Source organism: Ictalurus punctatus, chromosome 12 (assembly GCF_001660625.3).
Source record: "Ictalurus punctatus breed USDA103 chromosome 12, Coco_2.0, whole genome shotgun sequence".
Taxonomy (NCBI): domain Eukaryota; kingdom Metazoa; phylum Chordata; class Actinopteri; order Siluriformes; family Ictaluridae; genus Ictalurus; species Ictalurus punctatus.
Window position 1 is genome coordinate 10033744 of NC_030427.2, and position 24769 is coordinate 10058512.

Here is a 24769-nt window from a genome sequence, read left to right on the forward strand (position 1 = left end):
ACGAAAAAACATTATGTCGACACTTTATGTCGAAATTTTATTGATAATCTGCGCTTCCATCTCGGTAAACATTTCAATGAGCTAAACCTTATTTCGCGAAAAAATTCTTGGAAGGAAGCGTACCTAATGACTGGTTGTCAAGCATAATGTACTGAGTAAGAGCTGGTGTTTTCATTCACCTAGAGCTGTCGGTGTACATTTTGTTTCCTTACACAAGCTTGTTGCTTGTGTGCTGCTAGTGATGAACTTTATGTTTTAAGATGTTTTTATCAGGTTGCTTGTATTGGAGGAAGATACTGTAGCTCCTCCTCTTGATATTTTCCCACAGCACACTTTGCAGTCTGCTCTGGTTTGATTGCCATCATTAATTGTGTATCCAGTGGTGTTTTGTGTCATCTGGTCAATAGCTTTAAAACACAGAGTATCATGTTATGTGAGGCTGTTTTTTTAAAAAAAAAATTATTAATTAATTCATTATTATTTTATATAGATATGAATATTATTAAAAAAAAATATGAATAAATGAGCATGGGTGGGTTGAAGTGATACCTGACATCTGGTACCAGTATCAGTACCAGTGCATCCATAGTTTTAACCACCACAGTTGTTAAACAGGTTCTTCGCCTCATATTTGCAGGAATATAGCTTGTACAAACTCAAAAATGAAAACATTTCTACACCATTTTAAATGTAAAAATATATTTATGCTTTCTTAAAGTTGATGTGTTCAAATGTTACAGGCAGAAAACCCAAATTTAATCAAAACCATATAAAAAAAAATAAAATTGTATAAATGTTGAATTGTTTAAATTAAACAGCATTCACCCCTCCCCACCCCCACCCCCAATTAAAATCCAAACACAACAAGCACACATTAAAAATGAGTAACCATCCATCCATCCATCCATCCATCCATCCATCTTCTATACCGCTTATCCTTTTCAGGGTCGCGGGGAAACCTGGAGCCTATCCCAGGGAGCATGGGGCACAAGCGGGGTACACCCTGGACAGGGTGCCAATCCATCGCAGGGAAAAATGAGTAACCCTGATGGAAGATATTCATCATCATAGCCCTAACCCTGCTAATATATTTTTATCAGCGCACTTTCACAGCCCATTAAACTAGCCTATAAATTAGCCAGTATCTCTGTTCAATTAATCTGTAATTTACAACACAATCACTCACAAGGCACCGCTGATCAAATTACACACACACACACACACACACACACAAACACACACACACACACACACACACACACACAGGGAGAGAGGCAGGGAGAGAGAAAAACATGCTATAAAGAATACACTTGCATTAACCTCAGATCTGTTTATATCTGTCAAACAAGCCATTAAATTTCTATTTATACCACAACACGGTTACATTATTGAATCTGATAGGTCAGATGGTGTTTATTAAGTTTCTATAACAGTCGCTCTGACAGTAGTGCCGGTTGTAATTCAGATCACAGGTATATATTAAATGTGCTTGTTCTAATTTTTTTCTATTTGTTTCTATAGTAACAATGTACCCAGGAAATTGTGTAGCGTATGCTTTACGCCCCAGGTGTGCACCTCTGTGCACATTAAAACTAAGCTTTGGAATTTCTGTATATAGTCCTAATCTTCCTCGTCTCATTAATTACCGATGCCTTCTGCAATTACTGTCACCTGTTCATTGTTTCCAGCTTCCTTATTTAAGCTCTTGTTTTCTCCCTCAGCCATTTTGTCTTCTCCTTTTTCAATTCTCAGCTTTTTTTTAAGGCTTAGTTTGTTGTTGTCTGTATTTTCCCCAGGTGTTAGTGTTATATGCGTATGTGTTATGACCCCAGCCAGTGTTTTTGCATTTTGTTGATGTCTGCGTTAACTGCTTTCCCCTGTTCTTTGACCCTATGAACTGTCATTTTGGTTATGGTAAAAGCCCTAATAAACCTCTGTAGGTGGATGCATACTCCTCTCCAGGGTCGATTAATTCAAACACTGATTGTTCAAACACTACTTTTACTTTTATACCTTAAGTAAATTTAAGAGCTAAATAGCACTTCAGCTTTTACCCAGGATTTTTCCAGAGAGCCATTAATAATAAAAACTAAATAGATAAAAAGTAATCACAGCATTACATCTTTAAATATTTCCAGAGTATAGTCAGTTCTTGGCCACATAAAGTACCAGGATCTCTAGCCAAAGCTAGAAGCCTGGCTTGCGGGAACCTTGTGAGTTACCTTTAAGAGGAAGGGTCAAGAGCTGAGCAGTTCTGGCGGAGCTAATCCTTAGGCTAGAAAAAATGTAAAAAGATGTCAATTTGTCAATTTGGCAACAAAAAAGAGCTTAGCAAAAAAATCTAGCAACTTTTTGAGCAGACATTAGCAACTGTCCTACACGTGATACAGCGCTCCAGCTCACATCACAGCTGCTGGTTATACGACTTGAAAGAGAAGGTTCAGTTGATACATCACCAGTGTGTAGAGCCTGAATGAGTTGCCTGTGAGCCTGTGTTCCAATGACCAATCACTGATCACCATTGTTCCCAATGACCAATCACTGATCACCATTGTTCCCAATGACCAATCACTGATCACCATTGTTCCCAATGACCAATCACTGATCACCATTGTTCCCAGTGGCCAATCACTGATCACCATTGTTCCCAGTGACCAATCACTGATCACCATTGTTCCCAATGACCAATCACTGATCACCATTGTTCCCAATGACCAGTCACTGTTCACCATTTTTTCCAACAACCAATTACTGATCACCATTGTTCCCAATGACCAATCACTGATCACCATTGTTCCCAATGACCAATCACTGATCACCATTGTTCCCAATGACCAATCACTGATCACCATTGTTCCCAATGACCAATCACTGATCACCATTGTTCCCAATGACCAATCACTGATCACCATTGTTCCCAATGACCAGTCACTGTTCACCATTTTTTCCAACAACCAATTACTGATCACCATTGTTCCCAATGACCAATCACTGATCACCATTGTTCCCAATGACCAGTCACTGTTCACCATTTTTTCCAACAACCAATTACTGATCACCATGGTTCCCAATGACCAATCAATACTCAACTTTTTTCCCAATGAAAAATCACTACTCAACTTTGTTCCCAATGACCAATCACTGTTCACCATTGCTCCCAGTGACCAATCACTGATCGCTGTTCTTTGACTTTGTTGGATATATTTACAAGAAATTAAAGTCAGCTATTCCATCTGTAACTTTTTCCTTTGTGTCTATTGCCAGACTTTCATTACAACTGCTTAATTTCATCTGATTTCTTGATAGAACTTATAGTATATTGTCTTTGATACCATACCCAAAGATGACCATGTTCTATAAAAAATTCATTATAATCTATTATTTTCTGTTGTGAAAAAGCTATTCTATTCCTCAGAAATCGTCCGTCTTCCCGTAACACATTTTGATCTACAAATGAGCATAATGATCCGATGAATATGCAAATAATTCTCTGGCATCATCTGTAGACTTCTAGGGACTTTCTGAGAACGCAGTAGCTACTTTCCCCTGAAAAGAGTTGGCAACACTGAGAAAACAGGCAGAGGAAAGGAGGAAACTAGCTCAGCTTTCCTAAGGACATTTGTTTTCCTGGAGTTATTTGAAATGATTTGGTTATTATATGTGAAGAAACAAATTGCAGCTTTAACCCTTACATGCTCCACTTGATTCTGATTCATTTGTAAAATATCTCAGGATAATAGAATTTCTTGGAATAATGACAACATCACCATGTTCAATAAAGACTCATTATCATTAAAAAAAAAGAAAAAGAAAAAGAAAGGGGCAGTGGTGGTTTGGTGGTTGAGGCTCTGGGTTACTGTTCGGAAGGTCAGGGGTGCAAACCCCAGCACTGCCAAGCTGCCACTGTTGGGCCCTTGAGCAAGGCCCTTAACCCTCTCTGCTCCAGGGCCGCTCTGACCCCAGCTTCCTGACATGCTGGGGTATGTGAATTTCATTGTACATATGTTAATTGTAAATTGTAAATGTTAATTTAATTGTACATACGGGGCGGCTGTGGCTCGGGTGGTAGAGCGGGTTGTCCAATAATCGTAAGGTTGGCGGTTTGGTTCCTGGCCCACATGACTCCACATGCCGAAGTGCCCTTGGGCAAGACACTGAACCCCAAATTGCTCCCGATGGCAAGTTAGCGGCTTGCATGGCAGCTCTGCTACCATTGGTGTGTGTGTGTGTGTGTGTGTGAATGAGACACAGTGTAAAGCGCTTTGGATAAAAGCGCTATATAAGTGCACCATTTACATATGTATATGTGATCAGTAAAGACTCATTATCATTATGTGATTGCCCTTGCACTGATCAGGTCCAAATCATTTTGCACTGATTAACAGATCAATGCTGTTCTCTCGGATCCCTGCTGCGGGCCGCAGATGGCCGACTTTTTCAAAACGTGCTGTGCGTCTCATCAAAAAGTATTTAATTTGACCGATTAAGCCCGTACCACATGTGCAGAGCTTAATATAGATTATTTGACGATTAAGCACAGTAAATATGTACAGTTTACATTCGTTTTGCTATTAGATAAAACGTGATCGGTTTTACGTTTGATCATAATACGTATGGCAGATGTTTTATGTGTTTTATACGTATATACATATTTCTCCATTTCTCTTTTAAATGATGGATTAACATTTAACATCTGAACACAAACAAAGATGTACCGACCGGCGTGTTTGCGTTTCACCATTTTATACAGAGGCGCAGAGAGCTGTAGGACACCGGTCGCGTGCTTGTAAATATAGCCGAGGTAGATAGCATCCTTCTAACATATTAGAAACATCTTTCAAAATGGGGCAGGCTTTGATGGCGCAGTGGCTGTGATAAGCTGCCTACCTCAGCTGTAGCTTAGACTTTATGATGCACCTCCAGACTCCCATGGTGCACTGAGAGATGTGCTTTAATTTATTGATTGTGTCATCGGTAGCTGTTCTGCGTTCCCATGGTAACGGGTTGCCCCCCCCCCCTCACCCACCCACTCCCATTCAGCCATTTAGAAGAGCCACCAAGAGTGTGTGTGTGTGACTGTTTGTATGTTCAAACCATACAGCTGTACACCCTTGTGCATGTTTCAGCATTGACTCCACTCATGATACAAATAACGATTCGGTGTTACTCTTTTCTTATATTTTTCCTGGAAAATGGAACTCTATTCTGAGTATGTACTTGAGCAGTGACTCCTACTATTACTAGAAACCCTTTTTTTTCCTTCTTCTTCTTCTTCTTCTTCTTCTTCATTTGGGCATACACAGTTTATTGAATTTGATTCATGGTCACGATTTTTGGCTTTCACAAGTAATTAAATATTTTGGGGCTGGGAAAGTGAACTAATTGGATTAAGGTTAGACATCTGCTCTGCTCTCTGTGTATGTCAATTTGGCTGCATACTGTCCCGAATGATCGTGTTTAGATTTAACATTTAAAAAGATCCACTCAATTTATTCCATTAATGAATATGATCATAAAAATAATAATAATAATAATAATATCACGGTGCTGTTGAATTCTCGATTCTGATTGGAGGCAAAGTGTTGATTAATTAATACATTATTTTTTTAACGACGGCTCTTGACAGTAGAGGCGTCTGCGAGGGAAATCCTCTGTCCTCACAGACATTATCGTTGGTGTGTGTGGGTGTTTTTTTTTTTGTTTTGTTTTGTTTTGTTTTTTAAATTAAATTACTAACTTGTTCTGTAGCTTGGTCCAGGATACGAGTGTGTTTGCTAAGGTGTGTATGTTTACTCTTGTGTGAGTTTCATTATAGAAAGAGACTGCTCGGTCTGATTAAACCCTGCCTACATCTTACACAAGACCAAGAAACGGATGGTAGCCAATTTTCTCTCTCTCCCTCTTTCTCACACACACATACACATGCACACACACACATGTTAAAAGGAATCTTGGGGGAGATCGATGTAGCCTAATTACATATATAGATGTGAAAATGACGGACTTTCTGCCTCTTTTTTTTTTTTCTTCCGTTATTCCTCCATCACAGAGTCCTGAAAGATAAAGAAGAAAGAAAGGATTTATGCATTTAAAAATAAAATATAAGATAGTTGGGGGCATGACTTTATGAGCTTCTATAAGATTTACTGCTTTCTTAGCAGCACTTATGATTTCTTATGGTACATTATTGCTTTTCATATATATATATATATATATATATATATATATATATATATATATATATATATAGCTCCTAATCATATACTTCCATCCTGCAGGTGAAGGGGAAAGACGTTTTCTTTCTTGGTCTTTATGGAAAGCAGGTTCTCATTGGATTAGAATGACTGATTGCAGCCTTTTGTGTCTGCAGAGAGCAAATTGAAGCTCATGGCAGCTGAAAATGCAGTCGGTTTTTCTTTGAACGCTGACTGAACACCTCCAGCGGCTTAACGCACGCTTTAATGTACAGCAATGGTTTGGCCAAAAACAAAATGAGTATAATCAACCCTCTTACTCTAAATGAGGTCGATCGGCCGAGACATGTTTGGTTTCTGAGGGTTGCTTCATCAGATTTGTACTGGAGCTGTGAGGCTAATGTAGCTAAGTAAGATTATAGTGTACAACATGTCTAACATGTCGCACACTCACATCACAAACGTAATTTGTCTCAGTAATACTATTTTTATACATGAAGACTTTGATAAAATATCAGAATTAGGCTGTGTGTGTATATTTATATATCACATAGTATCACAGTAACAGAAGGCATGCCTAATATTGTGTAGTTCCCCCTTGTGCTGCCAAAACAGCTCTGAACCCTTCAAGGCTTGGGCTAGACAAGATCTCTGAAGGTCTGCTGTGGTGCCTGGCACCAAGATGTTAGCAGCAGGTCCTTTAAATCCTGTGAGTTGTGAGGTGGGGCCTCCATGGATCAGACTTGTTTGTCCAGCACATCCACAGATGCTCGATCGGATTGAGATCCGGGGAATTTGGTGGTCAAGTCAACACCTTGGTCATGTTCCTCAAGCCATTCCTGAACATTTTTTGCAGGGTAGCAGGGCGTATTATCCTGCTGAAAGAGAACACTGCCATTAGGGAATACCGTTGCCATGAAGGGGTGCACTTGGTCTGCAACAGTGTTTAGGTAGGTGTTACATGTCAAAGTAATATCCACATGAATGCCAGGACCCAAGGTTTCCCAGCAGAACATTGCCCAGAGCATCATACTACCTCTGCCGGCTTGCCTTCTTCCCATAATGCATCCTGGTGCCATCTCTTCCTCAAGTAAGCGGCGCATACGCAGCCGGATGTAAAAGAAAACTTGATTCATCAGACCAGGCCACGTTCTTTTATTGCTTTTCGGCGGTGGACAGGAGTCAGACAGCATGGGCAGTCTGACCGGTCTACGGATATGCAGAACAATACGCAGCAACCTGCAATGCACTATGCATTCACTTTTTCAGCAATTCGTGCTACAGTAGCTCTTCTGTGGGATCGGACCAGATGGGATAGCCTTCGCTCCCCTCATGCATCAGTGAGCCTTGGGCGCCCCTGACCCTGTCGCCGGTTCACTGGTTGTCCTTCCTTGGACCAATATTGGAAAGTACTAATCACTGCATTCAGTGAACACCCCACAAGACCTGCTTTTCACTTCAGCTGCCCGTGGTTTTACTGTTATGACTGATCGGTGTACTGTAAATAAGCATGCACTCAGCGTCCACTCAACTGGTACACTCGACATGGTTTTCTACTGTTTTAGCCCATCTATCTCAAGGTTTGACTTGTGGGTTCTGAGATGGTTTTCTGCTCACCACGTTTGTAAAGAAGTGGTTATTTGAGTCACTGTAGCCTTTCTGTCACCTCCGTCATCAACGAGGCGTTTCCATATTCACATCCAACAGCCTAATTTTAACGTTGTTATAATATTTTAATTTGTTTTTTTGTCGTTGTTGTATCTTTATGGTAACATCCTAATCCAGTAGTTATGGTAAGGTTATAGAAAGGTACTACCTTTGCTTTACTACAGTATTGAAAATCCCTAATCGCAAATGTCACATTATTATATCGGACAAACAAAACTTACTTATATAATTATTTCCAAGGTTCCAAGGTTAAATGTTGCTACACGATGACTTTGTAAGAACGCGTTCATGTTGTGTGTTATGCGGATTTTAAAAAAAAATAGTCCAGAAGGAAGAGTGCACTGTATAAGAGCTATTTTGGAAATCTCTCCTTTTCAGCACTAACACGTAGCCATGTTCGTCCCCCTTGAGGTTTGTCTGTCACGTTTTTTTGAAGCAGCATGCCAAGAAAACAAAGTATTGTATTATTCCACAACGGAAGAGCGACAGAGATGTCCTTGTTATGAGCATTGATTTAAAAAATGGGGCACTTTACTGCCACCTGAGCCATTAATCCAGCCTACCAGGGGAAATCTGGAGAAGCTCGTAACGAGACACGTATCTGGGCCTATTTAAACCTTCCAGCCAGGATAAACAAGCAGCATCAGCTAACAGGCTATGCTAGTCAGTTAATGTGTTTATAGCTATGCTAAATGGAACATCCCAGTAAAACTGGCTAGCTTGAAGACATGCAGCTGTTCTTGAAAGTAGTTTTGCTAAGCTGTAGGTGGTGTGTGATGTAATGAAAAACACACTATATACAAATGTTTACTTTCTCTCTTCTTTTAGGTTTGTGTAAACCCTACTGGTTATATTGCATCTATTTATGGTGTTCATAGCAAAGGAGTATTGACATCAGGACTTGGGGTAAATGACCCCAAACCTACAAGTGTTGCATACAGGATGAAGCCTTAGATTTGATGAACACATCAAATCATCCGCGTAGGAATTTTTATTCGATATCTTAAAGATTCGTTCATTCTTTCCTCTTGATTGATCACTTTATCCTGGAATTCAATGCCAATTCAGGGAACACTGGGCACGAGACGAGAATACACTCAGGTGTCCTTTTCCCCATCGGACAGCAATTTAGGGAACAAAAGCGTCTGAAATGATAGAAAATGCTTTTCCCCAGGTTGCCAATGGTTATAAAAATCCCAGACGGTTATTCAGCCTCACAGTTCATCATGAATGAGAATATACAAAGTAATAGTTCCTGTATGTGTGTGTGTGTGTGTGTGTGTGTGAGAGAGAGAGACAGAGAGTGAGCAAGTGTGTGTGTGTGTGTGTGCATGTGTCTCTTGTTGTTGTGTACTATTATTATATTGTTATTTTTTATACTTCTAGACATATTTTTACAAGCTTCTAAAGCTTTCTATGAGGCAGCATGGAGGTGAGGTGGGTAGCATTGCTGTTTCACTGCTCTAGAGTGCGCTGTTCAATCCTGAGCTCGAGTTCCGCATGTTCTCCCGTGTCCACCTGGGTTTCCTCCAGGTTCTCCGGTTGTAAACAGATGTTGTAATGTTGTACAAACCATAATATTGTATCATTCAGTGCTTAAAGAATTATTCACAATGTCCCATGCACCTTTAGGGTGATCTTTGGTACAGTTAAAGGTGGGAACAGAATATCTGTTTTACAGTCCGTACAGGATTTTTTGGTGATTCTTACAGTTAAAAATGCGTGATTTTGCTGCGACTTTTGTTCAAAATTTGCGTTTTTGGTTTTTTTTGTGCTTTTCTTGCAGAAAACTATTTGAATTGACAAAATTACAATTGTACAAAATTGTTTCACACGGTCCTTCGCAGTGATGTTTGTTGGTAAATTAGACCTTTTAGCTGTACTCGTGTTCGGCTTTGGTTTTGGCTTTGGCTGGATGCGTGTCAAATCTGCTGAAATTTAGAAAAATTGCAAACTCCTCCGAATATTGCGGAGTTTGCTTGATTTTACATTCATTTCTGCGATTGCTATATCGCTCAATCCTGGATGGACTGTCTATAGTAATCCAACAGTTGGCAATAAACTTGTGCTCAGAGGTAACATGTTGGTCTCTGTGGGACTCCAGGCTCTGTAAAGAAAGAAAAAAAAACACATCAAACATTCAGCCACCATTCTACCAGTCAATACAAGGAAGTGTTGCTTTTTCAGTCAGTCATGTTGCTGGTGAATTCAGAAAGCAGAAATCATTACAGCCTAGATGTTCAGTGTTGGGTGAATTTTGAGATTAAATTTCCTCTAGAATCATTGAACATGTCTTTAACTTTAAGATTAGATTTTAAGGGGCGCGCAGTGCCTTAGTGGTTAGCACGTGCGCCTCACACCTCCAGGGTCGAGGGTTCGATTACACCATGGCCCTGTGTGTGTGGAGTTTGCGTGTTCTCCCCGTGCTGCGGGGGTTTCCTCCGAGTTCTCCGGTTTCCTCCCCCAGTCCAAACACATGCATGGTAGTCTGATTGGCGTGTCCAAAGTGTCCGTAGTGTATGAATGGGTGTGTGAGTGTGTATGTGATTGTGCCCTGCGATGGATTGGCACCCTGTCCAGGGTGTTCCCCGCCTCGTGCCCCATGCTCCCTGGGATAGGCTCCAGGTTCCCCGTGACCCTGAAAAGGAGTAAGTGGTAGAAGATGGATTGGTGGATGGATGGATTAGATTTTAAGATTTAAGATTAGAAGCAGTTTGGGCAAATTTAATACTGAAAAGTTTCAAGATGGTTGGTTTACATTTACTCTATTTTGACATACAGCCTTATCCCTTTATCTCACTGCCAAGCTCTTAACCCTCAACTGTTGAGTTGTATAAGTTGTTAAAGGCCTTGCTCAAGGGCCCAGCAGTGGCAGCTTAGCAGTGCTGGGATTCAAACACACAACCTTCCAATCCATACTCCAACATCTTAACCACTGAGCTACCATTTTTGGTTAGTGCAGATGAACAAACCCTGACAAACTCTGTTGTAGCCTCTGGATCACTAACTCCTCTCAGGATAAGCATCTTGTCCAAAGTGTTGTGCCTTTACTGCCGTTGTAAATAAGAAAACCGATGAGCGTAGTAGGGCCTGAGTGAATATTTCAGCCTCTTATGTGTACCTGAGACCTCAGTATCATACATTTGTTTTCCTGTTTGCTTCTGGAAGGTTTATCAGGAAATGTACGGTGAATGACAAAGTGACTTAATTATCTCTCTCTGTCTCCCTTTCAGTGTGCTGTTTTGTGGTCCATAAGCGCTGCCATGAGTTCGTCACATTCTCCTGCCCCGGAGCGGACAAAGGACCCGACACAGATGTGAGTACACACACATATTGACATGTACCAATCCCCTTTATCAGCCGTGTCTGGGTGATATGAGCACAAGAGATACCGTGTGTGTGTGTGTGTGTGTGTGTGTGTGTGTGTGTTTAAATGAGCTACGCACTGTACTGTACATGCAGGAAGTAACTGCAGTATAATATGCATTCAAAATTAAGCGTAGTACACCAAGGTTCCAGAGGAACACCGAGTCCTTTGTCAGCTGTGCAAGCAAAGCGCTTCTGAAGTTGTAGGAGGTGAAAACAGCGGATGACGTAATAGCTGTTGTCAAAACATGGTGTTCATTCCGTGCAGTTTCAAAGTTCCCACACACGCTTAAATCAAACTTAAATCAAAGATCGTTTCCTATTCATGTCAGCTCTTGTGAGCACAATATGCAGTACACAGTCATACAAATTGACAACTTAACCAGTGTACCTGAATTGATGCTGCATATGAAGGACGAATGATGTAAAGTGGACAGTGCTAACTTGAGGAAAGAGCCCAGGGATCCCTGCTTACCCTGTGTTTGTTTCTGTTGAATGTAGAGCTGCAACAACTAATCGACAAAATCGAATATAAAAACCAATATAAAGACCCAACTAATCGATTACGAAAATCTCATTATCGATTAGTTGGTCTGCACGCGGCACGGGGTGCATTTACTCACTACGTTACTTGGCGAAAACAGGCTTCGGAGAGTCGATACTAAAGCTGTGTCCCAAATAACGTCCTGTACACTTACACTATGCACTACGTACTCTACTGTCTAGTGTATGAATTTTTAAAAGGTATCATCATCTTGATGCGCTGATGTGTTGATGCGCTGATACACAGTGGGAGCGCGAGTAAGATCTGTAATGTCTGATTAAAACGCTATGATCAAAAGTAAACACAAGTAAAATAATATGACTAAAGGCAGCGAGTAACAGAAAGGTGCAGTGAAAGTGAGTTTTTATTATTCATTTAGGATTAGTTTCATTTGTGCTTTTTGTGCATCCATAAAAAATAATGCAATACTATACTATATATATATATATATATATATATATATATATATATATATATATATATATATACATGTACACATTAATTAGTTTTATATAATTATTTTAGTTTATATTAGATATAAGTATTCATGCATTATTTTTAAAGCACTGAATTAAACTACTAAATGAATAATATATATTCTGGTGTGTGTTTGTGTGTGTGTGTGTATTGGGTTATTTTCGGTCTTATATAATTGGACAAACAGGTGTGTAAAGTTTTAGTCTGAAGTTTATATTTGTAACACTCAGTTTGTGGATTTTATATTAAATAAACGGGGGGGGGGGGGGGGGGGATGGTAGTGAAAGTTCGCCCCTATCCGATTAACCGATTAATCGGAAAATAATCGGCCAACTAACCGATTATGAAAATAATCGTTCGTTGCAGCCCTAGTTGAATGGTGTAATAGGCTGAGAGTCTCAGACAGAGGAATGCCAATAATGAACTTATTAGAATAATAGGCCACACCCACCCCAATTTTGCATTTGCTAGATATTTAATATAATATTGCAGTTTGGATTCATACAACAAAGGTATGTTTTACCTTCCGCTCCATGGGTCGGCCAGGCCATGCGTTTATAATGTACAAATCTGAATTATTATTCTGTAATTATGTGTTCGTAAGTGTATTTCATGCCTTAAATTTGTGCACAAATTTAAATTGTATAATAATCATATGTCGAAAATTCAGTTTCAGTTTTGTAATATAACTTTTATAACAATCAGGTGTAAAACAATCCAGTTCAGTTTTATAACAATCAGGTATAGCCAATTTTAATTTAGTTATATAACACTCAGGTAAATACAATTCATAGTACATTTTTATTACGGCCAGGTGTATAAAATTCCAATAAAATGTCATAATAATCAGGTGTGTAAAGTTCAAATTTGATTCATAATATTCAGGTGTGGAACATTCTAAATCAACTACTTAATAATCATGTGAAGCAGATTCAAAATTCAGTTTTGTAAGAATCAGGCGTAGAACATCTTTGGTGGGACAAACTGTTTCAGACTCGGTTCAATTCGTATTCACATTTTCAAAACACTGCATCTGCTGACTTCTTCAGGTACCAGAACGCAGGTTTGTTCGCCACCTCTTGATCTCCAGTGATAGTGTTTTCAAAAATTGTCTCAGATTTCAAGTCATGATCGGAGAATGCAATTATAAAAGTTTCTCATTCCATATTACAGCTCCAAACATTTTGTTGTTGCTTGTGTGTCATTGATAAGGGTGTGGGAGGATCCTTATTCTCATAGCTGGCACTGTTTTATGGTAGGGACCGTATCACACTCGGGGGGAAACGTCCGTATAGGACTCCTTCAGAGGAAATCTGCCATTATGCTTTTGCCTATGACTGTATATTCTTCTGTTCCGAGTGTGTAGCTACTCTGTCTATATACTATGTATGTTGTATACTGAATGACGCAGTGGATATATACACGGTTCAAGCCCCAGCACTGCCAAGCTGCCACTGTTGGGCCCTTAAGCAAGAGACCCTTAACCCTCTCTGCTCCAGTGGCGCTGTATCATGACAGACCCTGCGCTTTGACCCCAGCGTCCTAACAAGCTGGGATATACGAAAAAAGAATTTCACTGTGCTGTAATGTATATGTGACCAATAAAGGCTTCTTCTTCTTCTATACAGTCTACACCGACTTGGCATTTTAACAGATACCCTATTATCTAGGTAAACCTTGGGCTGTATACATATAATGGGAAGTAAGTATTTAGATTGCACACATATTCATTTAGACCTGTGCTTGAAATACAGGGCAGACAGGCAGAGATTGACCATGCAGACTTGAGTGCACTAAAGTGGTATTCATTAGTGTGCAAATACCACCGGTTACTACAGTTATCTGCTTTCAGACATGGTGTTACAGTGATTCCTTTCCACTAATGGATGGAGATACAGGCACTGACACGTGTGTGTGTGTGTGTGTGTGAGAGAGAGAGAGAGAGAGAGAGAGAGAGAGAGAGTGTGTGCACTCAATGAACTACATGAGAGAGCAATGTTTCTAATCACATCACCACATGCCATGGTGTATATTTTTGGTTTGGTGTTACCCTTAGTGTTACATCTCAGACTGTGTGTGTGTGTGTGTGTGTGTGTGTGTGTGTTTGGCTCATGTTCCCTTAAATATGAAACCCTTGTGAATTTTTGGATGGTTGGTCGGTTGGTTAAGTGACTGGTTAATTAGCAAGTCGATCAATCACTGCATTAGCGGGTTGGTTGGTTGATTAGTGGAGTGATATATTATTTGATTGGATGGTTGTTTATATGATTGTTTGGTTTCTTGTTGGCTGATTGATTTTATATATTGCATAGGTACATTGGCTGGTGGGTGGGTTGTTTATTTTATTGTAGTTGATTGATTCATAGGGCACACGGTGGCTTAATGGTTAGCACGTTCGCCTCACACCTCCAGGGTCGGGGGTTCGATTCCCACTGGGCCCTGTGTGTGTGGAGTTTGCATGTTCTCCCCGTGCTGTGGGGGTTTCCTCATTTGGTGGATGGTTGGATTAATATACATAGATTCTTGTAGAGTTTATGAAGTTAAGTTGATTTGACTGATTGATTGATTGATTGATTAGAAATATCACGCCGGTAGACCTGCACATTCATGCAATTGTGCCAATCATGTGGCAGCAGTCATACAGATACAGATACAGATCAAGAGCTTCAGTTAATGCTAACATCAGCTATCAGAATGGGGAAAAACATGATCTCTGTGATGTTGACTGTGGCGTGGTCGTTGGTGCCAGATGGGCTGGTTTAAGTATTTCAGAAACTACCGATCTCATGAGATTTTTATGTACATCAGTACCTAGAGAAACAAAAAACATCCAGTGAGCAGCAGGTCTGCAGGTGGAAACTCCTCGTTGATGAGAGAGATCAAAGAAGAATGGCCAGACTGGCTTGAGCAGACATTAAAGCGGGGATAGCCCGAATAACCACTCTTTGCAACCGTATTGTGCAGAAAAGTATCTCAGAATGCACAGCAGGACAAACCTTGAGGCAAATGGGCTACAACAGCAGATGTGAAGTCAGCGGCTAACAGGCCGTTAAGATTTTACAAGACGTTAATGTAACAGTGAAAACAATGTAACTGGCCACAGGGTTGAAGGTCTCTCTCGCTCTCTCTCTCTCTCTCTCTCTCTTTCTCTCTCACTAATGATGTAATGCTTAATATAGCATCCTCCACCCCCTCTTTAGTAGGAAACTCAACCCAGAGTATGTGTGTATGTGGTGTTCCCCGGTTCTCTAAATGTTCAGTAGCGTTCAATATCCTTACCCCCGTCAGGTGTAACCTGAGGAACTACATACTTGATGTTTTATATTTAGCAACTCTACAGTGTAACCCTCAATCTGCTGACACACACATGGATGCTCAGCGTCCAAATCTTCTCTGTTATTACCAGTTGTCACCCACGGCACCATGCCGTCTGGAACTCAGTTTTATAATCCCTCGGGTTTAGTTTTTTGTGTTTGAATTAGAGGTCCAGTGGTTTGACCCAGTCATTAATCATTTTATATTAGCCCGTGTAGCCACTGTTCTTCGCCACTGAGCTCACTGTTTCTCCGGCAATGCATGGATATTACCACGGCATTTTCCTATCATGATGAAGCGCTGCCCAGTAGCATCTTCATCATGTAGTGACAGCTGCTTGAGCTTGTAAAATGATTAAACTGTCAGTAAAATTGACACAAATGAACATCAGTCTCCATCAACTTTTACAGCCTGGATGAAATTCTATATTAAACGCACAATAAATTGAATATTAATATACTGTATATTATATTTAAGGCGTTTTTTTTTTTTGTTTGTTTTTTTTTTAGATTAAGTGAATCATTTCTGCTCAGCACCTATATTGTCTTTTTGATGTATTTCTAATAAGCAAGGCATAAAACATGAAAAGATGCGCTGTTTTATGAAATTAAGCAACACCCAGGTGGTGTGATGCATTACCACCTCGAAGTTTCCTATAACACCATGTCTCAAAGTATTTCATTCCTCTTATACCACAGCAAGACGCTAGTGCAGACATTTGTTTATTCAGTTGTTATTATCCATTTATAGTTGCACAAAACAAGCACTTACAATATAGCAGCTGACTGTCACAGTCTCCAGACTGTGTTTTTTGAAGTTAATAACAAAAATGCAGCATGTCATGTTACTGGGAAAGCGCAAAGTATTCTATCCTAAAGAAAACAACACAACACACTCATAGGAAAGCGCTATCTACCCTCTTCCGCATACATGAGCTCAGAGACACCCACGATTGGCTAGTATTGCTGTGATTGACAGTGGAGAGAATATGCCATCCATCCCACCATCATCGGGATTCGTGTTCGTGATCTCCAGACGATAGGGCGAAAGCTTTTTCTGTTGAAACACTTGGCAGACCCTTTGTGTCATAAAACCTAAAGGAACAGCTTCACCTCTGACTCAGTACGTTTACGTGGACAAAAATAATCCGATATGAACCCGATTAAGACGATTCTCTGATTAAGAGACTAGCATGTAAACAGCGATTACTGATGACCTTAATCCGATTAAAGTCGTACTCGGAGTAAACACAAATGGAATTAAGACATGTGGAGTACTCTTATTTTAGTCGCATTATTGACGTGCATGACAGACATGTAAACAATTGAATCACACTATTTACATCATGTGAGAGTTTTCACCGCGTTTTGCGACAGGACACGTACACACACGGCAGCGCTCGACCGTTTGACGGCGAACAAGAGAGGACGGCTGCGTCCCGAACCGCGTACTTACCTGCTATATAGTAGGTGAGATACACGTATTTCAGCTACCACATAGACGGTAAGTACGCGGTTTGGGACGCAGCCCACGGCTTCAAGCGGTCGTCTATTAGCACGTACAACGCGACAAATAATTAACCGCACTTAAAGCGTTCGTATAAACATTACCCAAAACTGTATATGATTCCATAACGAAGACCAACTGTATGTCGATACGTGAAATTCTGGAGGGAACGTCGGACGGCGTGGCGCGGTGACGTAATGACGTGTGCCGTTAATCGCTCTATGATCTATAACACGTAAAACGAGTACATGAAAGGAGTATTCTAAAACACCTTAATCAGAATATCGTCTTACTCAGAATAAGGTCAATAATTAGATTACCGCTGTCCGTGTAAACGTAGTCACTGTTACAAAGCACTGACACCGGAGACTCCTTCCAAATAATATAAAATAAACAACACCAGATCAACAATTACACATTTTTAAAAAATCTGGAGTGTCTACCAGTGTTACTTAGAATGAGCACATTAATACAAACCTGTGATTTGCCCTGCAGCCAACACTATTGTCTGAGCCGCTGTTCTAGAGAATTCATTTGCACCTTCTGATTAATGAGATTCGAGCATTTAACAACACTGTGCTATAAGACTGTTGCATATAACACTACCTAACCTACAAAGCTGTAACTTTCATAATATTTTTTTTTTTTTTCTGAAATATAGACTAACAGTAGAGTTATCACAAAAAACCAATCTGGCTGGGATTTTATGCGGCTCTTTAAATTGATCTGAGAAGCACATACACAACTCAAAAATGCTGCCTACCTACCTAGGCAACCTCCTCCCACAAGGGTGACGATATTCTGCAATATCGAGTGCGCTGTGTGAGCGGGTTGCGGTACCTGCCTACTTAGCAGAAAACTAAAAGGAATCTGCACAGCATTTTAAAGCAATGGAATGGTTCATTAAACGTTGCTATGCATATTCTGATTTGCATGACTTCATTCGTTTAAGAATATCGATCTTATTCTTATTATACTCCCTATAAGTGGTTGGCCTTACAGTTCAGTGAATAAGAACAATGGCATTCCGTAGATTCCATGAGAAATAGCTAGCTACTGTGAAATAGATGACACGGTATCTTTCTTATGTTCAGATAAATACCATCCTAGTGTATTTTATGAACTTAAACACTACAGTAACTACAATAGCTTTAGGTAGCAAGCTTTGACTAACTTCTATTTCTTTTTAACTAACCATTGTAAACATTCTTTTACTTAGAAGAAGAAAAAAAATGCACGAAATGCAAATCTGCAGATCTACTCGATGTTCCCTCTTCAATTCATCGTAATTTATACCACGGACTGTCTGAAGATTCGATTCTGATTGGCCAGAAGGTGTGTGTTCATACTGTGTAATGCATAGGTAGTTCCGGTCAGTTTACTCACTGTTCTAAATTAATGCGCTGCCTAAACAACCGTAACCATAGTAACATACAGTCAGGCCGTGTTTACACAAGTGCGTGTTTTGCTACGGTTAGGCCTGTCGTCAAAACTACTCCGGGGTTTTCGGCGCTCTAAAACTGAGACTTTCGGAAACGCCGAAGACCCAGTTTCAGTGTAAACAGACCAAAACGAGGACTTTTGAAAACGAAGGCGTGGCTGCCCACATGCGCCCCCTAATTGGGTCTTCTGGATTCTGGATCACTGTATATCCTTCCCTGATTCGTTTATATTTGCAAGCCCCTACCATATGACCATTACGCTACCTTGATCGTATACGCAACAACACGGATCCCGAACTGCAAGCCTTGCTGGCTTTGTTGTCCTTCTTAGCAACCATTGTTCAGTTCAGTTCTGTATTTTATAATACTGCAGCTGCCTACACGCGCAAGACGCGAGCTATGATTAGAGCGATCGCCAACAAATCTCATTTCAAGCGGCGTAAGCCCTACATGGAACGCCGGTTTGGACTAGCAACCAACTTCCTGTTTGCACTTGTATGCGCATGTCCAGTGTGCATGAATGGTCATGTGGCATGCGTATTTGGTCGTGTACTGTGGATGGTGATTGTTTCTGAAACGCAGCGGAAACGCCAGTGTGGACGAGGATCGTTTTCATTTTAAAACGCCGTTTTACAATAAAAACGAACTAGTGTAAACAGGGCCTTACAGTTGCATACAGTAGTTAAACTCACAGCTTCATTATTAGTAGAGGCACAGATGCAGGTAATTTGTTTAGCACTGTGTGTTCATTTCAGTCAAATTTTGCACCGCAAACATCAATGACAGCTTTAATTGTCAGTGCTGGCAAGTGACCATGGTATAAGCTGGATGGATCGGCTAGGTGTATGTTAAACGATTTTAATGCCCTCCGCAGACGCAACCACTATTACGTATGGCTGTAGAATTGACAGATTTTTTTTTTTTAATTAACCTATTAGTCAAATCAGTTGATGCTAAAAGCAAGCTATGTAACTTTATGCCTTTTATGTGCTTGAACCTAATCAGCAACTCAAAATAAACAGCCACCTTGAAAGGATTTATTAGAGACTGATCTAACAATAGTCAAATGTCTTGCTCTCTGTAGTCTTTGGCTGTAATGTGCTTCTCCGTGTTTCAGAGCAGGAATAGAATTTCATTGCCGATGTTAAAGATAGACAATCGATAATCTCTCTTATAAATCGAGCTCAGCTTGCGACGCAGAAACAACTGACGTTGTCTTGTAAGCTTCATCACGGAGCAGTTGTGTTAGCCTGATATATGTTTGGGGAACATGAGAGCATGAGAGACTATAGCCAAAAGTTTTAGAGTTTAGTGACGCTGATTGTGGAAAGATTTGTTAAGTTGCATTGGCTAGTCGGACTAGTTGGAACAACCTTTTACAATTTTAAGGTTTTATTAATCAGCATCTGTGGAAATGACATTAATAAAGCACAGAAAAACCTAATAAGAAGCAGATAGAACCTCATTACCTGCATTCGTAAATGTGATATATTCAACAACAACCACTTATACACTCACAGGGCGCTAATCAGAGGAAGTGAACATATGTAGCTGCGGTAATGCCTTCTTGGAGTCGCAAAAACAGTTAAATCATTGTAGACTTGTATTAAAGTCAATTGATAGCTAATTATACACATAGTTTGCTTATTTTTCTATGCAAGTTGCTGTTTCAGCTGTTTATCAAGTTTGATGGGTAAGGTAAAACACAACAGGGTGTGTCTGTTATAGGAGAACAACCAATTAATGACAGTTACCACTCCGACGTGGCTTATTTTCCTACATTCCAAAGTGTTTATTCCTCTTATACCCTAGCAATATGCTGATGGTTAAAAATTTAAATTTATTAATAAACATGTAGTACGTTTGATCTGATTATAGTTACGTTTGATGTTGTGGAACATTCATGAGACAAGTCAGTGTGTCAGTGGTAACACAAGAAAAGAATATCCATCACACCTCAGAATTTTAGTACGTTTTTAATGACCGGGTCTTAGAAGAAGAAGTACGCGTCTGTATCGAGCAACTGGAATGTAATGCATTATATTTATATATATATATTTATTTATTCATTTTCATATGGTTCATTTACATGTGATTCATTTACATGTGATTCATTCACATGTGATTCATTTACATATGATTCATTTACGTATGATTCATTTACATGTGATTCATTTTCATGAGATTCATTTTCATGTGATTCATTTACATATGATTCATTTACATGTGATTCATTTACTAATTTGCTTCTCTTTTAATCCAGTTTTAGACTGTGGTAGGTCTTTCCAGATTATTACTTGCTACACTGTATGAGATAACCCCAATATATATATATATATATATATATATATATATATATATATATATATATATATATATATATATATATATATATTACATATTCTGTTACATTATACCAGCTAGAAACAGTCATCCTTTCACCAGACTCTCTTTCTTTTCTCTCTCTTTAAGTTAATAACACACAAAAATACAGTTTGTCATGATACCAAGAAACTGACGACTTGCCCATTGTCGAAAAAAAGTTCTAGCTTTACCTCGTGAGTGGTACAAAGCGCTGACACTGGAGACTGCTTCCAAAATTGTTAAAGAAACATCTCCTCACTGAAAACCTCACTGCATTTAAAAAAAATATTCTGTTACTTTGGAGCTGTCATACATGTCAGTGTGTAAGTTGTTACTTGAAACAGTAAAGTATTAGAACGAGTGCATGTATCCTGATAGCGCCAAAGGGGCACGGAATTGCACTACCCATCAGCCCCGGCACGTCATGTCTCAAGCAGTCTCACTTGTCTCTCGTGTCATCGTGATTAACGGCAGTATGTATACTTCTAGTTTCTCAGTGTCTAGTTGTCAAGCTTTTGTTGTGATGCTCGTGTTGTCGTGTGTGCCATCGTATCGCCTATGGTCTGTATGTTCTTGCCTCGTATCCACAGTTCATGTGTAGTGTCCTTGTTTTCACGTCTCTTTGTTAACTGCTATAGAAAGCACCTACTGTAGAAAGCACCAACACTACTGCGTTCAGCATTTCCTATCAGTCAAGTGCCAATGGTAATAAGCACGCAATTTAGTAAATACACAATATAATAATATAGAAAATGACCGTATTGGCTCCGCAAGGATGATGAGTCCTTTGCTTCTCCCTGAGCTTGTAATGATTTTGTAATAAAGGCTGATTATGATCATTTATTATAAGACCAGAGAGAGGGTAGTGAACGTGTGTGTGAAGTGCGTATGGCTGTTCATCAGGCTATTACTGCTGTGGGATTATATGCTTTTGTTTACTCTTACTAGCTTGTTTACTTAATGTAAGGTAATGTAAGGTATGTCTCTTGCCTTTAAGTAACGCCCTGCTGAACCATCAGAAAGCTGGTCATGTGCTCTAACCAAATAGGTTTCCTAGGTGCAATTTGGCTATGTTAAATTGTCTGTGTTTAATGACACCATTGGTACTTACACTATACTCGAGTCACAAAAGTATAGACGCCGTAAAATATCCAGACCATTCTAAATAGTTAGAGATTTGCCTACAGAGGGCATTATGTAAGGCCTGAACTAGAGACCTATTAATTTACATTAATTTACATTAAAACTTGGCTTCTACAATGCCTTTAAATAAATAGGGTGCTACTTAGGGCGGTGGGATTTGCATTCAGTCAGCAATTTAAATCCAAAAGTTATGTCAGTATTTACAGGAGGAAAGTTAGGTGTATTCAGAGCGGGGTTATGCTTAAGTTATGCTTAAGGTAAGTTTCTTTTATCACCATTCAGACATACATAATTCACACCTCCGAGATCGACTCGAGTAGAGGTGTCCAAATTGGATATGTTTGAATTTTATTGTGGCAGTTGTATAAAGTGTTCTACTATCAAAAGTTGCGGTGTCCATTTGATCTCTATACCAAAGTTATTGTGGAGAGGTGTGAATTGTTTGCCCGGCTGCAGGCTCACACCCCTCCCATTTTGCCATCACCCTGCTCATTAAAACAGAGTCACGATGCGCTACACACAGAACCGCAACAGCGTCCTGACTAATCCTGTAACAGACTTGCGGCGATAAAATAACTCATTTGTTTATACTGATTGAAAATCTCCAGTAAGTCGTATGCCGGTGTACTGTGAGAAAGGGTTAAGCCTGAAAATACGATGATTATACAATGAGTTATAAATGACAAGATCTCATAGGAGCCTAGTACTGTACTGTATATTGCCAGTATAACTGCTGAATGAATAGTCAACCATCATTACCATCGTGTACCATTACATGACCGTATTTAAACATAGAATAGCACATGATCCAGCACATCCTATACAGTAGTTTGCATTTTATTTCAGTTGCATATTATTCTTGTGTCATATGCTAACAGATAATTGCGCATACAGATGCACATAGGAATCATTCACGAACACTGGCACGTCGTAATTTTACCCAGATTTGAGTCATTCGTCAGTGCACACTATCCGACTTCTTCCAAATTCAGGTAGAAAATTTAAACACGTTTCAAACTCGGCTCCTTGTAGTCTTAAACTCGATCAGGAGGTGAGACATTAGAGTGAGTCCTCCTTGGGAGACTTCTTAATTTTCCGTGACAACCATTTACTGTACTCAAGCGGCTGTAAAAAAATAAAATAAATAAATTATAGACTGGACTATGACTCATGACTATTACTGGCATGAAGGCCATGTATTATAACCAAGACTGTATGTGCAGAAGTATGCAGAGGCAGAATTGCCATGTCTAAACAGAATTATGACGGTATAGCAGTTATGACAGGTATTAAATGATACTTTGGTATCTTAATTGCTGTTGCTTCTGGCATGATTCTCTGCGTCTCCGAAACCCTTTCTTGAGCTTTTTTTGTGATGAATACATTTTCATTACTTGCCAGCAGACAACAAATGTCATCCAAGCATTCAAGATTTGTAATTTCACATTGCTCATCCATTAACAACAATAAGTAAATGACAGGAATATCACCCATATTATACTTGTATTTTATTTATTGAGGAAAATGATCCAATATTACATATCTGTGAGTGGCAGAACTATGTGAACCTCTAGAGGGTTAGCAGTTAATTTGAAGGTGAAATTAGGTGTGATGAGGTGCGAGTGAGCAGCCTGTTTTATTTAAAGAACAGGGATCTATCAGAGTCTGATCTTCACAAGACATGCTTCTGGAAGTGTATCATGGCACGAACAAAGGAGATTTCTGAGGGCCTCAGAAAACGAGGTGTTGAAGCTCATCAAGTTATAAAAGGTTATAAAACCATCTCAAAAGAGTTTGGACTCCACCAATCCACAGTCAGACAGATTGTGTACAAATAGAGGGAATTCAAGACCATTGTTACCCTCCGCAGGAGTGATCATCAACAAAGATCACTCCAAGAGTAAGATGTATACTAGTCTGCAAGGTCACAAAGGAACCCAGGGTAACTTCTAAGCAACTAAAGGCCTCTCTTACATTGGATAATGTTAATGTTCATGAGTCCACCATCAGGAGAACACTGCACACCAATGGTGTGCATGGCAGGGTTGCAAGGAGAAAGCCACTGCTCTCCAAAAAAACATTGCTGCCCTTCTGCAGTTTATTAAAGCTCACATGGACAAGCCAGAAGGCTACTGGAAAAATGTTTTGTGGACGGATGAGACCAACATATAATTTTCTGGGTTTAAATGAGAAAGGTTATGCTTGGAGAAAGGAAAACACGCCATTCCAGCATAAGAACCTTACCCAATCTGTGAAACATGCTGGTGGTAGTATCATGGTCTGGGCCTGTTTTACTGCACCTGGGCCTGGACAACTTGCCGTCATTGATGGAGCACTGAATTCTGAATTATACCAGAGAATCCTAAAGGAAAATTCCAAGACATATGTTCATGAACTGGATCTCAAGAGAAAGTGCAGCAGGACAACCACCAAAGTTGTTCTACCAAAGAATGGTTAAAGAAGTATAAAGTTAATGTTTTGGAATGCTCAAGTCCTGACCGTAATCCAATAGAAATGTTGTGGAAGGACCTGAAGGAAGCGGTTCATGTGAGGAAACCATAAAACGTCCCAGAGTTGAAGCCGTTCTGTACTGAGGAACGGGCTAAAATTCCTCCAAGCCGATGTGCAGGACTGAGCAACACTTACCAGAAACATTTAGTCACACCAGATACTGAAAGAAAAGGTTCACATACTTTTGCCACTCACACATGTGTACTAGTGGATAATTTTCCAATATTACACATAAATAA

The 24769-nt window shown here is 39.8% G+C and overlaps 1 protein-coding gene across 2 annotated transcripts in view; it reads left to right on the plus strand.

Annotated features, from left to right (window-relative positions):
* The window catches only part of prkcaa (protein kinase C, alpha, a), a 191435-nt gene that overhangs the window by 52687 nt on the left and 113979 nt on the right, over positions 1-24769 (plus strand). For both annotated transcript variants that reach the window (XM_047158872.2, XM_017482159.3), the window contains exon 3: positions 11096-11178. In XM_047158872.2, the coding sequence (XP_047014828.1) occupies positions 11096-11178 (83 nt within the window). The remainder of the gene's footprint in view (positions 1-11095; positions 11179-24769) is intronic.